This window comes from Astyanax mexicanus, chromosome 24 (genome assembly GCF_023375975.1).
Source record: "Astyanax mexicanus isolate ESR-SI-001 chromosome 24, AstMex3_surface, whole genome shotgun sequence".
Classification (NCBI taxonomy): domain Eukaryota; kingdom Metazoa; phylum Chordata; class Actinopteri; order Characiformes; family Acestrorhamphidae; genus Astyanax; species Astyanax mexicanus.
In genome coordinates, this window is record NC_064431.1 from 18,996,758 (window position 1) to 19,009,439 (window position 12,682).

Below are 12,682 nucleotides of genomic sequence, written 5' to 3' on the forward strand. Positions count from 1 at the left end.
TAAATAACTATACAGAAAACTATTATTATTGTTTTAAAAAAACATGTTTTGACTGTAAATGCTTGTTTACCTGCAAATGCTAAAGGAAGTCAGGCAGCTAATTATGTTGCCAGGAAGCCAATAAAATGATAAGGTATTTGTTTGTCTCTACACTGGTGTCCATGCAGTCATGACCTTTTAAAACAGTTAAAAGGTGTATGCAAGCCCATCATAAAAATGACTTTATTGACTAATCGTGTAATATTTACATGACCTTAATAATTTGGTATGATAAGCAACAGTATTAAATTATGATTTCTAGCCAAAATAGTTTTATAGATAATCTAATATTCTCATTATACGTCAAAATTGTATATCTGATACCTGAACAACAGCTATGAATAAAAAAACTGCTTTAGATTTTTATATTTTATTCTAGATTACTTTATTTTATTTTAGTTGTATTTATGGTTGGTTTTATTCTAATGCGGTTTTAAATATTTTCCTGCTTATTTTCCTGTTTTTTTCTCACTGTTTTACTTTGTATTGTAAAGCACTTTAACTGCATTGTAATATATGGAACTATTAAAAAAATGTTTTACAGATAATCTTTTATCCTAATATGTAAACACTGTATATCTAATATCTGAACAACATCTATGAATAAAAAAAAGGTTTTTTTTTACTTTATTTTGTTTTAATTTAGTGTTTACAATTGTTTTTATTGAAACCTTTTTTGTATTTTTATAAAATGAGTTTCCTGCTATTGCTTGTATTTTTCTAGTAATTATTTTTATTATTTTTTTTACCTGTTTTACTTTTTGTTTCAAAGCACTTTGAACTGCATTGTTAAATATGGAAAGTTGTATTTATATATATATATATATATATATATATATATATATATATATATATATATATATATATATATATATATATATATATATATTACTTGTACTATTATTGTTGTTAGTATTATTACTATTGTTTTAGCAGTACTATTATTATTATTATTATTATTATTATTATTATTATTATTATTATTATTATTATTATTATATAGTGCTTTTACATAAAAACATACATGCTTATAGTTTTCTTCTCTGTGCACGTGACTGCACTCATCCTTTATTTATTCTTTTCTAAATTTAGCTGCATATTCCAGAGTTTTGCAAACCAGCACATATCATATGTAACCTATAGAGTAGAGGTCTGTAAATAAACCTAAAATTAAATCTAGCAATGCTCTGTTATATAACACGAGTTGTGCGTGCTGCACTTGCCACGTGAGACTGTAGTTTCTCGACGGTCCCTAGCTTCTCTTCCCTTTCGATCGCTGTTGGATAACTTGGCGACGCTCCCTTAGCCTTTCTGATGAAATCTCCTCGGCTAGCCTTGAGGAAGAAAAGAGGGCGAAAAGGAGGAACGGGCGCATTTAACGGCGAAATACATCGCTTTATCGCTCTCTTGGAGTGGAGTTTCGTCGGATAACTAAGGCGTTATATGTTTGGCGCTTCGTTAAGCTTCACATTTGAAGCGTTTCGTGTTTTAAAACAACGTCAGCGGCAGATTACTCAACTCGAGGGTTTCCGTCAGTTAGCCACCGTGCTAATCCAGCTAGCTAGCTAACTACTCAGCAGCTAACGTCCGGCGCGCTTATCGGAAGAGGAGCTTCAGACGCAGCTACGGTCTACATTATCGAGATTTAAGAAGAAAAAAATGGCCTGTTTGTCGACATCTGACTTGGAATACAGCTTCTGCTTTTACTCGACCTTCTCCTGCACTTTTTCTCACGTCTCCAGCAAGTTCACAGCTCGACAGAAGCCCGGTCTTCCCGCCTCTCTCAGTAATAACCTGAACACCGCGAGCTCCGGCGCCAGTATGGGGGATGAGTGCTGTCAATGCGGGGCTACGAGCAGAGCTAACCGTCCAGACGTTCCCGCTGTTTAAGCGCTGCGGTAGAGGCTGTGGAGATGGGACACATTAGCTAAGAAAAGGATTTCAGTGTTTGTGGACAGTATTCAGAGCCGAGCTGCTCTTTTTTGGGTGTTTTTTGAAGGTGTCAGTTCTGTGGTAGCTAATATTTAGCAGTACAGTAACGATAAATTGTTCATTATTGTGTTTTTTTTCCCGCTTGTTAAGCTTAAGGAAATACGAGCTAACTAGATTGGTTAGCTAACTAGCCGGCAGCGCCGCGTTTAGCCCAGGTATTTTAATAGCTAGCTAAATACAATAGTTAGCTTGCTATCCTAGCCTAGCTAACTAATTAACTCACTATATAATACATAAGTTACTTTAAATATAGCTAAATATATATGTATCTTTTTAAACGTTGTGGGTAACTTCTTCAGAAAAGCTAGCTATTTAGCTGATTAGTTTAGATGGCTAGCGTTAGCTGTCATTTACTGTGCCAAAAACACAATACCCTAACCTAAGTTAGTTATAACGCTAATTTTGCTAACGCTAGCTTATTAACATAGCGTTAGCTAACTAGGTTAAGTTTATCGCAATTTAACTTTTTTTTCTCTATATCTTGCACCATTACTCCATATAGTTTCTTAAAAAAACACTTAACATCTAGCTAAGCTAGTTAAGTTTACAATGTTTAAAAGTATGAATTCAGAAGAACACTTCTCCAACATGGGTTCCCAGCCATCCTCCACCAGCCTGGAAAAGGCAAACGTGGCTAATGTTAGATCTGAAAGCTCCTGGGTTAGTATGCTCTCCACTGTGTCCAGGCCTGCATGGACGCTTCTGCAGAAGTATTTACCAGGAAGAGCACAGACCCCGAGTCTAGAGTCATGGGCAGGCGAGGCTGAGCGGTCTAAAATGGACATGAAGAACCCACTTCGTAGCCTCATGCCGGAATCTCCGCGCAGAGCTCATCTAAGCGTAGCCTATGTGCACTGTCAGCACGACAGCGCAGCCTTCGTGACCTCCGGAGACTCCGGGGAGGCTCTGAGCTGGTTGACAGCAGACTCTTTGGCAGAGCTGGGTATTGAAAACGCTGCCCGATTCGAGGCGCAGCACGCTGCACCTCCTGCTGGATACCTCAACACAGCGAGAAACTTCCTCGGACAGGTTTTGCTCAACGCAGCCACCACGCAGAAAGAGGCCACAAGCTCTGAGCATCAGCCGGACGTTTGGTATGGAGAGCCAGCTGCCATAAGGTACACCACTGGTTCGTGGTGGGATGGGCTGTGGGGAGCAAGTGACAACCCCCAAACTAAGGTGCCAAATTCATCACCATCATCATCATCATCACGGAATAGAACGTCAACTGACACAAAGTGGACGCATTGTGCAGAGCGTCACAGTAGGGGTCATTGTCAGGCAGCTGAGTGTGGTTCAGCGGTGGTCACTGACATGGTGGACTCAATGCCCAGAGAAAGTGCTGGACCTTCACATTTAAAAGAGCCAGCAAACAATGAAGCCCTTCACATGCCTCGGCCCGAATCCCTCCCGAGCTCAGAACAGCTCCCATCACTTCACCAGCACAGTGGTGTGGGACATCTTGTCTGTACCAGAGCTGTCGCCGCCTGCAGCGAGGTGGCGGTTCTGACCCCAGATCAAGACAATGGCTACTCCAGTCTGGAGGAAGAAAACGCAAACTCTAAGCAGCTTATTATGAGACTTGGAGGTGAGAAGCAGGAGGCTGAGAGGCTTGCAGCTTCCCAGGGGAGCACTGGGAGCGACACTGGATGTGAGGGAGAGGGAGGAGAGGGGAGTGAAGCTGGCCAAGCCGGTGAATCTATTGAGAATCCTCAGTCTGAGGAGGTTGAGGGCCAAGAAGAGAAAGAGAAAGAAGAACAGGAGGAGGAGGCCTCTGAACCTATGCCAGTGGCTGAGGCCTCTTCACACCTGTCCACTCCCAGCTGTCAAAACAAGGCGATTGCGTACATCATGGGCAGCCCTTGCAGTGATGAGTCTGGCTCAGAAGACGACAGCGACTGGGATGGCAGCAACGACGACGATGGTTTTGACAGCGAGGGCTCGTCCCAATTCTCAGATTCCGAGGACCTAGAGGACAGCGATGACGAGGATGAGGACCAGGAGGATTCTGAAGCCGACGAGTTTGACTCAGAAAGTGAGAGGCTTTGGAATTCACTGTGCCAAAACAGGGACCCATACAACCCTCGCAACTTCACTGCACCTATACAGACAACTCCTAGGGCTAATAATTCTGATGCTGTGGAGTCACCTGTCTCGGGGTTCCCAGTTGAATCTGAGGACCCATTTTCTGCCCCTTCACCACTGGTACCCCAGGAAGAGGAGTCCAGCGATGATACCTGTTCGACGGACGAGGCAGAGAACCTCAGACTGTGGAACTCTTTTAGCTGCTCAGCAGACCCCTATAATCCTCTGAACTTTCAGGCCCCAACTAGGACTCAAGAGAAAGCCAGGGGCCGTTGTAAAAAGGGGACATCCCTTGGTACTCCAGTCTATAAGAAAGAGGAGGCAGAGGAGAGGTTGGACAGTGGGTTCTCGGAGACAGCACCTTTACAAGACTTGGGAAGTTCCAGATGTGTCAGACTGAAAAAGGTTAGTGTGATTTTATGTTAAATGTAAAGTTACGGGAGATAAACAATTCAGAATTTCCAGACTTTGTTTCTGTTTTGTGGGCGGCCTATTATTTTGTAATAGAATTGTTCTTAGTATAATATTAAGTAATTAATATTCCTAAGTAACTAATTTATTTACTTACTCTTTATTTAGTTTCAGGCAATTTCAAAATATTTGTACACAAAGGCACTTTCCCCTTTTCCATCTGTCTCTTACATGTTTCACATTACATTTCAAAAACAAAGAAAGTAATCCGCTTGCATCTTTCAAAATGTCTTTACCACATAATTAATTTATATAATTGCTGACCAGAGAAAGAAGTATCTCAAACAGCAACTTTACAGGATAAGAAAAAAAACTTTTCTTTGTGACCAGTCAATTAAAAAAAATATATTTCAAGTTTAATTTATGTTTTTCTATTGGTCCATTCATCTTAAAATATTGATATCATGTGAATGACAGATGCTGTATTTAAATGATGTCGTGAACTATGTAAATCTAATTGTGATACTCATTCACAGTGGGAAGGATTGAACACATGCTTTATCTAAACTGATTCCATTAGTCACAGAGGGTTGTTGCTCGTAGCCTGTGTCTCCCCTGTTGAATCAGACAAGCTTAAATGTCATACACAAAAAACTGCAAATGAGAAAGCGTAGGCTGATACAGCAAAACAGTTAACCAGATGGGAATTTCTGACACTTTATTCTCACAAACATAAAACATTGGGTTCTTCCTATGGCAAAACAGTAATTTAATATCAGTGTGTATACTGCAGTAGAAAATATTGCAGTAATGGTGATATTATTTAATCCCATAACCAAAAGGGCTGCACAATATGAATATGAACCTGTTGACTCCATGCCTAATGGCAGGTGTGGACTAGAGAAGAGCTCAAGCATTGATCTGTGGAGCAAATTGGATGCTCCTGTTGCTAAATATTCACAACATTGCTCCAAAATCTTGTGGATAGCCTTTCATGGACAGTGGAGACAGTTCCTTGGAAGAAACAGTGAATAGGCTGGTGTCCTGATACCTTTGTCCATGTAGAGTATATAAGTGGCTTGGTTTATATTAAGCAAATTATTATCGGGTTAAGGATGTCATTGTAGATTATCTAAAACCCTAAAGTGGGTCTTATTCAGTTGAAATCAACACAGACACATTTTTACCTTATTATTTGCTGACATGTCATGGGTCAGCAGCATGTTAACTGGTCATTAGGTGTTACTTCAGGGGCTGTCCATGTGAATTATGGGAGTTGGAGTAAGGCCTGATAGTGGGTGCAAATGGATGAGCAATTCTATTTAAGTTCTGTAGGCATTTATCATGCTGGGATCTACAGTGTCCCGTGTAAACAAGGAATATGTTATAGGGCATTACCACAGTGGACAGCACATAGGGTGGTAATGATGGTGACTGGTGGTTTCTGTCTAGACTTGTTTGTGCAAAACAGCTGTAGCTTTCATGGGACGGAGCAAAAGTCAAGGGTTACAGTACTAATTTTAAGTATCATTCTTAAAAATAAAAAAATATATCATACCTATTGTCCTATACTAGATTATATAGAATTGCTGAGATGATTTCATTGCATTCAGCAACAGAAGCTGAGAGTTAATGAGGTCAGGCTGCTGGTTGATACAGACACATCTGTACCTTCATTAGAAGGAGTGTCCACAAACATTTGGTTATACAGTGTAGCTCAGGCTGCAGTGTTTAGATCTAGATATAAATCTTTATTTATGTTTCACATAGACCTGTCAATAATTACATTATTGATATATCACAATATATATGGGCATGACCTAAAAATTCTTAGCCAACCTCGATATTAGCCACATATTTATTGGTTAGAAAATTCTATTAAAATGAATTCGGCAGCATGTTGACTTTATTTTATGTTAGGTGTCTGGAAGTCTGTCTCTTTTTTAAGACATAGTGTAATTATTGTATTGTATTGTTATGCTTATATCAGTGGTCTTAATATGGTTATACTATAAATTATATTATATATCTAAGCTATTTGTCTGCCACAGTATATCGTCCAAAAAAAAAAAAAAAAAAAAAAAACTAACATCATGTTAGGCAGCCTGAGTGCCATTGTGTGTCTGAATGGCTTATATAGGCTTAGCTGTGAAAATGATGTAAAGCCATGCAAGCAGACCATTTTCCTTTTTTGCCCTGTGATCATCTGATGCAACGCTTCCATTTCATGCTCTCCAGGGAGGCATGAGTGAGTGCTCTGCCCGCTGCTCATTATCACGCAATTCTGTGGCCCATTTTTCCATTTGACTCCACACTAGTCATAGCCATTAACCCAGGCATGCGCTTTTCCAGTTTCCAGACACTGAGGAATGGGATAACCAATCTCTCAGCCCCTCTGGCTGGGAAATCTCGCCTATCTTTGCCTTTGTTTGCATTGTACCTCGGTCATTTTACGTAGCACTGAAACGTTACTAAGCAACAGTGAAATAGTGGTGGGTGGCAAATCTTTGATGACTCTTTTATTATTTATTTATTTTTATTATTATTTTTGTCCCCTCTCTCTCGCTTTTCTCACACAATCCGGCGTCATAAAGGTCCTAATCTTCTTGCTGTCAAGGCAGACATACATTTTCAGTCAGTTTTGGTATGGCTGTCAGACAAATCACTGTTTTGCTCTTGTACTGTGCTTATCTATCTCTCTTCTTGTTTTGCAGTATCATTAAAAAAATCAGTTCAAAAGAATAAGAATATTATAAGAACAATTGGTACTTTTGGCAGTGTGGGCAGTGTGCTAAGTCCTGCTGGAAAATGAAATCCTCATCTCCATAAAAGTTGTCAGCAGAAGGAAGCATGAACTGCTGTAAAATCTCCTGGTAGAAGATGCACTGACTATGGACTTGATATAACAGTGGATCAACACCAGCAGATGACATGTTTCTCCAAACCATCACTGATCTTCAGTAAATTTTACATTTCATTTGTAAATCAAGGGAGCAGAGTCTGGAGGAAGTGTGAAGAGAGACACAGTCCAAACTGTTTGAGGTCTAGTGCGAAGTTTCCACAATCAGTGATGGTTTGGAGAGACATGTCATCTGCTGGTGTTGGTCCACTGTTTTATATCAAGTCCAAAGTCAGTGCAGTGTTTTCCCACAAAATCTTACAGCACTTCATGCTTTCCTCTGCTGAGAACTTTAGTAGAGGTGTGGATTTCATTTTCGAGCAGGTCTTGGCACACTGCCCACACTGCCAAAAGTATCCGTTGGTCTTTTACTCTGTATGTAATACATTTATATAATGAGTTTTACATTTTAAACTGAATTACTGAAATAAAGTAACTTTTCAATTATCTAATTTTTGACATGTACTAGTATTACTCTGTACAATACCCTATACTTTTCTATACCACCCTGTAGTTATCTGTGCTAGTGTATATTACCTTATATGCTATATACTACTCTATATTCCAGTATACTACTTATACTACCTTGTACCCTAGTAACTTAGTCGATAAACATCTTTGGATCAAAATCTATTGAAAGTCTATTGAACAGAAACATTAGAGCTAAAAAGGTAAAGAATGTAAGCATTGCTACTCCATATCTTTGTACAGGTGACGTTTGTGGAAGAAGTGGAGGAGTTCTATGCCAGCAGTGATGAGGACCGCCACGGCCCTTGGGAAGAGTTTGCCCGAGACCGTTGTCGCTTCCAGCGCCGCGTCCAGGAGGTGGAGGAGACCATCAGCTATTGTCTGGCTCCCACTTTCCGCCTTGTCATCTTTGAAAGACTCTACCATAGTAGTTGATTAAACTTGTTTGCTGTTTTGTGATTGGTTGATTTTTTCTTTTTTTCTGAATGAAAAGACTGGTAAGAAATGATAATATATATATATATCGTTGGTAATAATAAATCAGGGCAAAAAGGGGGACAGGAAAAAAAAAAGTCTAAGGGCTCTTGTGTTACACCCTTACACCATCTGTGCTAGTGATTGTCACCTTCATTTGAGTCAAAATGCTAAAGGCCCATGGTCCTGTGTTGGGCTGTGGTACAGTTTGCAGTTATAAAAAGTCACCTGAACACCCCAATGACCTGTTCTTACATTCTTGAGTTTCTTTTCTAAATAAAAGAAACTGGCAAAATGTCACATCACACAAACACACTAATGGCTGTTCTAAAAGCTCTCTCAAAGTGGGCCACTAAACTGTAAGACTATTTGTGAAATTCGACACACAAATAGGTCTCTAAACTGTATTGGTGTTTGAATATTGAGTATTAAAATTTGCCATTTGTAGTGTTGGGATTCCCTGTTGCCTTCATATATTACCAGGACTTTACTTGGGCTCTGTTAAGATAGGTGGTAATTTCTCCTTTTTACATTTGTTTTATTATTGATTGATTTTTAAAGTAGAATTGGAAGAGATCAAAATTATTTTTAATTATTTTCAGTGATTGCAAATCTAGGTCAAGCTGCAGCAGAGCTGTGCAGAGAGTTGGAATAAAATCCATGGGTGTATTTGTACTTTCTGAGCCTGGATTTATGCACCACTCGATCTCCGACCCTTTTCTAAACAAAATATATTCAAAAACTATTTAAATGCTGGCATGGAAAATCCATGGAAAGTCACCACCAACCAGTTTGACCTGACTATTCTGTTGTCCTCAATCAGTAGTGTTTTTTTTTTTTACTCTCCAGTCTGATAAAATATAAACCTGAGTTGAATGTCACAACCTATCTAAACATAGCTGTAAGAACTAGGGGTGGGCAGTTTGGTGGACGATATTTTATCACATCATGATACATTTTGTGTATCTGTCCTCTTCTAAGTATATTGTGATCATCTATACTTGAAAAGTACAGATGAACTGCACCTTTCATTACAAATAGTGTAATTAATCCTGTTTATTGGATAAAAAGCAGCATATAGTAAAATAAATATAAAGAGTTAAATTAATATATTTTTTCTGTTCTTCCCCTTCACTCCCAGTTCTTTGCTGTTGCTTTTTTTTTTTTTTTTACCTCATTAAGAATGTCATTAAGGGCCAGCCAGAATGAAAAAAGGCAAAACTTAGATTCCTGTATATGAAATATGGGACAGTATTTAAGTTGTATTTGCGTATTTAAATAGCTTTTTGTTTATAAGAATATTCCACCACTAAGACATTTTGTCTGTTTAAAAATGTTACGATACATATCATATATTACAAAAATTCAATATTGATAAATCTATTTCTTTCTATTTTGCCCACCCCTAGTAAATCCATATCTAACTTCTAAGCCAAAGATGATGCCTCTCCTCTGATCTGGATCACGTATAGTGTATTTTAAAGTGTTTGTCCAATCAGAGCAGGGGCATAACTGCTCCATTTGAGTGTACAACACCCATAGATGAACACACAGATGGACACATACATGCACACGGTATTAATAGCCCGAGTTCAGCCGTGCTAAATTCAGTATCGGAGGCTGGTGGGAGTTTTAACGTCTTAGTGCTACACGTTTGCATGGTCCTCTCTATTTAAAGTCCTAACTCTCATTATCGTCTATGTATCTGACCCCAGCCCTCTCGACTTTCTAGTGCTTGAATAACATTAAAAAAATCACTGTGTTGTTTCTCGTCTTAAACAAGGGGTTGATGTCTGTACTTTTGAACTGTGGCAGCTGTGTGACCAAGTGGGTGAAATCATATGTGTGACTATATGGAGAAATGCAGGGACTAAATGCATGGTTTTTTTTTTGACGATGATTAAAATTATATATATATATATATAATTATGCTTGATGTCAGAGCGTAGGGTTAATTTGTTAATCGGTGAAATTAACATGAAAGTGTTTTATTTTTGTAAAACATTTAGGAGTTTAGTTATACTGCATCTACTCTGGGTTTTGTGACAAGAGTCAAATCAGTTTAACATAATAAATGAACTAATGTTGAAATAATGCTGTGTGTATGGACTGTTCTTTGTAATTTTTTCTAAGCAATGGTCAATATTAATATACTGTCTTGTGTCTGCAGCATTAGCATTGTTTTAATTGCATAGAAACTCTGAGTAGCAATACATTTAAAGTACTTTGGTTTGTACATTTTATAAAGTTTTCATTAAAAGTTTATTGATGTGATGGTGGGTGGGTTTGAGTGGTTAAATAACACGTTTTTTTTTTTTAAATATATATATACAAAATACACTGTCTGGCCAAAAAAGTCGACAACTTTATTTAATTAAGCAAATAGGCATGAATAGCCTCCTATTGGATAATTACTGCATTTATTTTAGATGACAATGTTTAACATGTTACCAAGTTATTTAACCCTAACTGATGCAGGTAGTAGCTTCTAATTTGTTAAACAACTGTGTGAAAAGACATCCTGTGGTTCTGGGGGGGGAAAAAGTTATTCTGTTTCATAAGGTTCAAAATATTGGTATGCATCAAGCCGAGAAATCATTTCAGGAGATTGCTGGAACTGCTAAAAATGGGGTAAGAACTCTCCCAACACATTATTAAAAAGGGGAAGAACAGTGGGGGAACGTCATCTTTAAGGAAGGAAAGTGGTCAGAAGCGCTTAGTGTTGGTAAAATCAAATCGTAGAAAATCAACAGTAAAACTCAGGAATAAGTTTAATAGTGAAAGTAAGAGCATTTCCAAACACGCAAGGGATTGGGACAGAACTAAACAGCTGTGTAGTCTAGGAAACTACTTTTTAGGAAGGCTAACAGGCAAACATGCTTCAATTTGCTAGGGAGCATAAATATTGGACTCTGGATCAATGAAAGAAGGCCATGTGAAGGTCTGATGAGTCCAGATTTACCTTGTTACAGAGTGATGAAGCATCACAGTAAGAGAAGAGGTGGCAGAAGTGATGCTCCCATCATGTCTAGTGTCTACTGTACAAACCTGTGGGGCAGGGCTATGATCTGGGGTTCCTACAGTTGGTCAGGTCTAGGTTCAGCAACAGTATGTGCTGAAAGAATGAGGTCAGCTGAATATAGACCAGGTTATTCCATCAATGGATTTTTTTCTTCCCTGATCTCACGGGCATATTTCAAGATGATTCATGGGGTCAGATTGTAAAAGAGTTCAGGGAGGATGAGATCACCATTTTCACACATTTCCCAGAAGTAAACTTCATTGAAAATGTTTGGGAGGTGCTGGAGATGTTTTTGCGCAGTGCTTCAAATCTCCCATTAATGCAAGATTATTCCAAGAATAAAATTAATCCAAAAAAAAAACTCACATTGCAGAAGCTTATGGGGTCCAATCAAATATTAGTGTGTGACCATTTTCTGTTATTTAAATTGTGTTTTATTAATTAATATTTCTAAGGCATTTCAATTCTGTTTTATTGTCAATGAACCGAAGAGTTGGCTATTAATAATGTTAACCTAATACATTATTTCTCATATTGTCTCCATAGTTTTACTTTCATATTTTAACCGTGCACTCGTGGTAAAATATCATAGTAAAAAAAAAAAACATTTATTTGAAACAGAACAGGGTCACCTTAAACAATTCTGCAATTCAACATGTCTGCAACTCTAGATCAATCAGCTTTTCATCAAATGCCATTTCACCCCCCAAATTGGTATTTATTAGCTTTTTGGTGGCTTCTACAGGGCAGGGTGGGTATTTGTTCCTAATGAATCAGGGTTATAATAATAAATACTGCTGTGTAAATCTTGGTATTAGTGGGATTTGTGTAGGATACCAAAAATTGGGGTGATTGATATGAATAAAATCATTGTTTACTTTTGAAGGCTTTTTCAGACGTTTCCTGGTCCAACACGCCTACTAATGAGAACCCTATACCATGCAGCATGTCTCCAGAACCAGGGCTAATAAATGTTGGTGCAAACTGATCCTGATTTGGTAGGATTTGGTTTCTCTAGAACACATTTTTACATTAAACTGATTTTTTAAATATTGTTGAAATACTCTTGCAGTGATTCAGCCAGAAGCCAGACTCTCATTGGAAGCTACAGGAAGCTTTAAGAGGCTGTTATTTCTGCAAAAGGAGGATATACTAAAACATAATTTGGGGTGCCCAAATTAATGCACCCGCCTAATTTTGTTTAAAGAATTATTGCAGACTTTTTGTAAATCCTTTAAACTTCTTTTCACTTTTTTCAAATATCACTGTGCTCTTTTGCTACATTATATATT

The 12,682-nt window shown here is 38.2% G+C and overlaps 1 protein-coding gene across 1 annotated transcript; it reads left to right on the forward strand.

Annotated features, from left to right (window-relative positions):
* Positions 1-1,332: 1,332 nt before the first annotated feature.
* LOC103042795 (protein phosphatase 1 regulatory subunit 15B) lies at positions 1,333-10,462 on the forward strand. The gene is made up of 2 exons (XM_007228571.4): positions 1,333-4,521; positions 8,138-10,462. The coding sequence occupies exons 1-2, from the start codon at positions 2,581-2,583 to the stop codon at positions 8,327-8,329; spliced, it is 2,133 nt and encodes a 710-aa protein (XP_007228633.3). The 5' UTR covers positions 1,333-2,580; the 3' UTR covers positions 8,330-10,462.
* Positions 10,463-12,682: the final 2,220 nt, after the last annotated feature.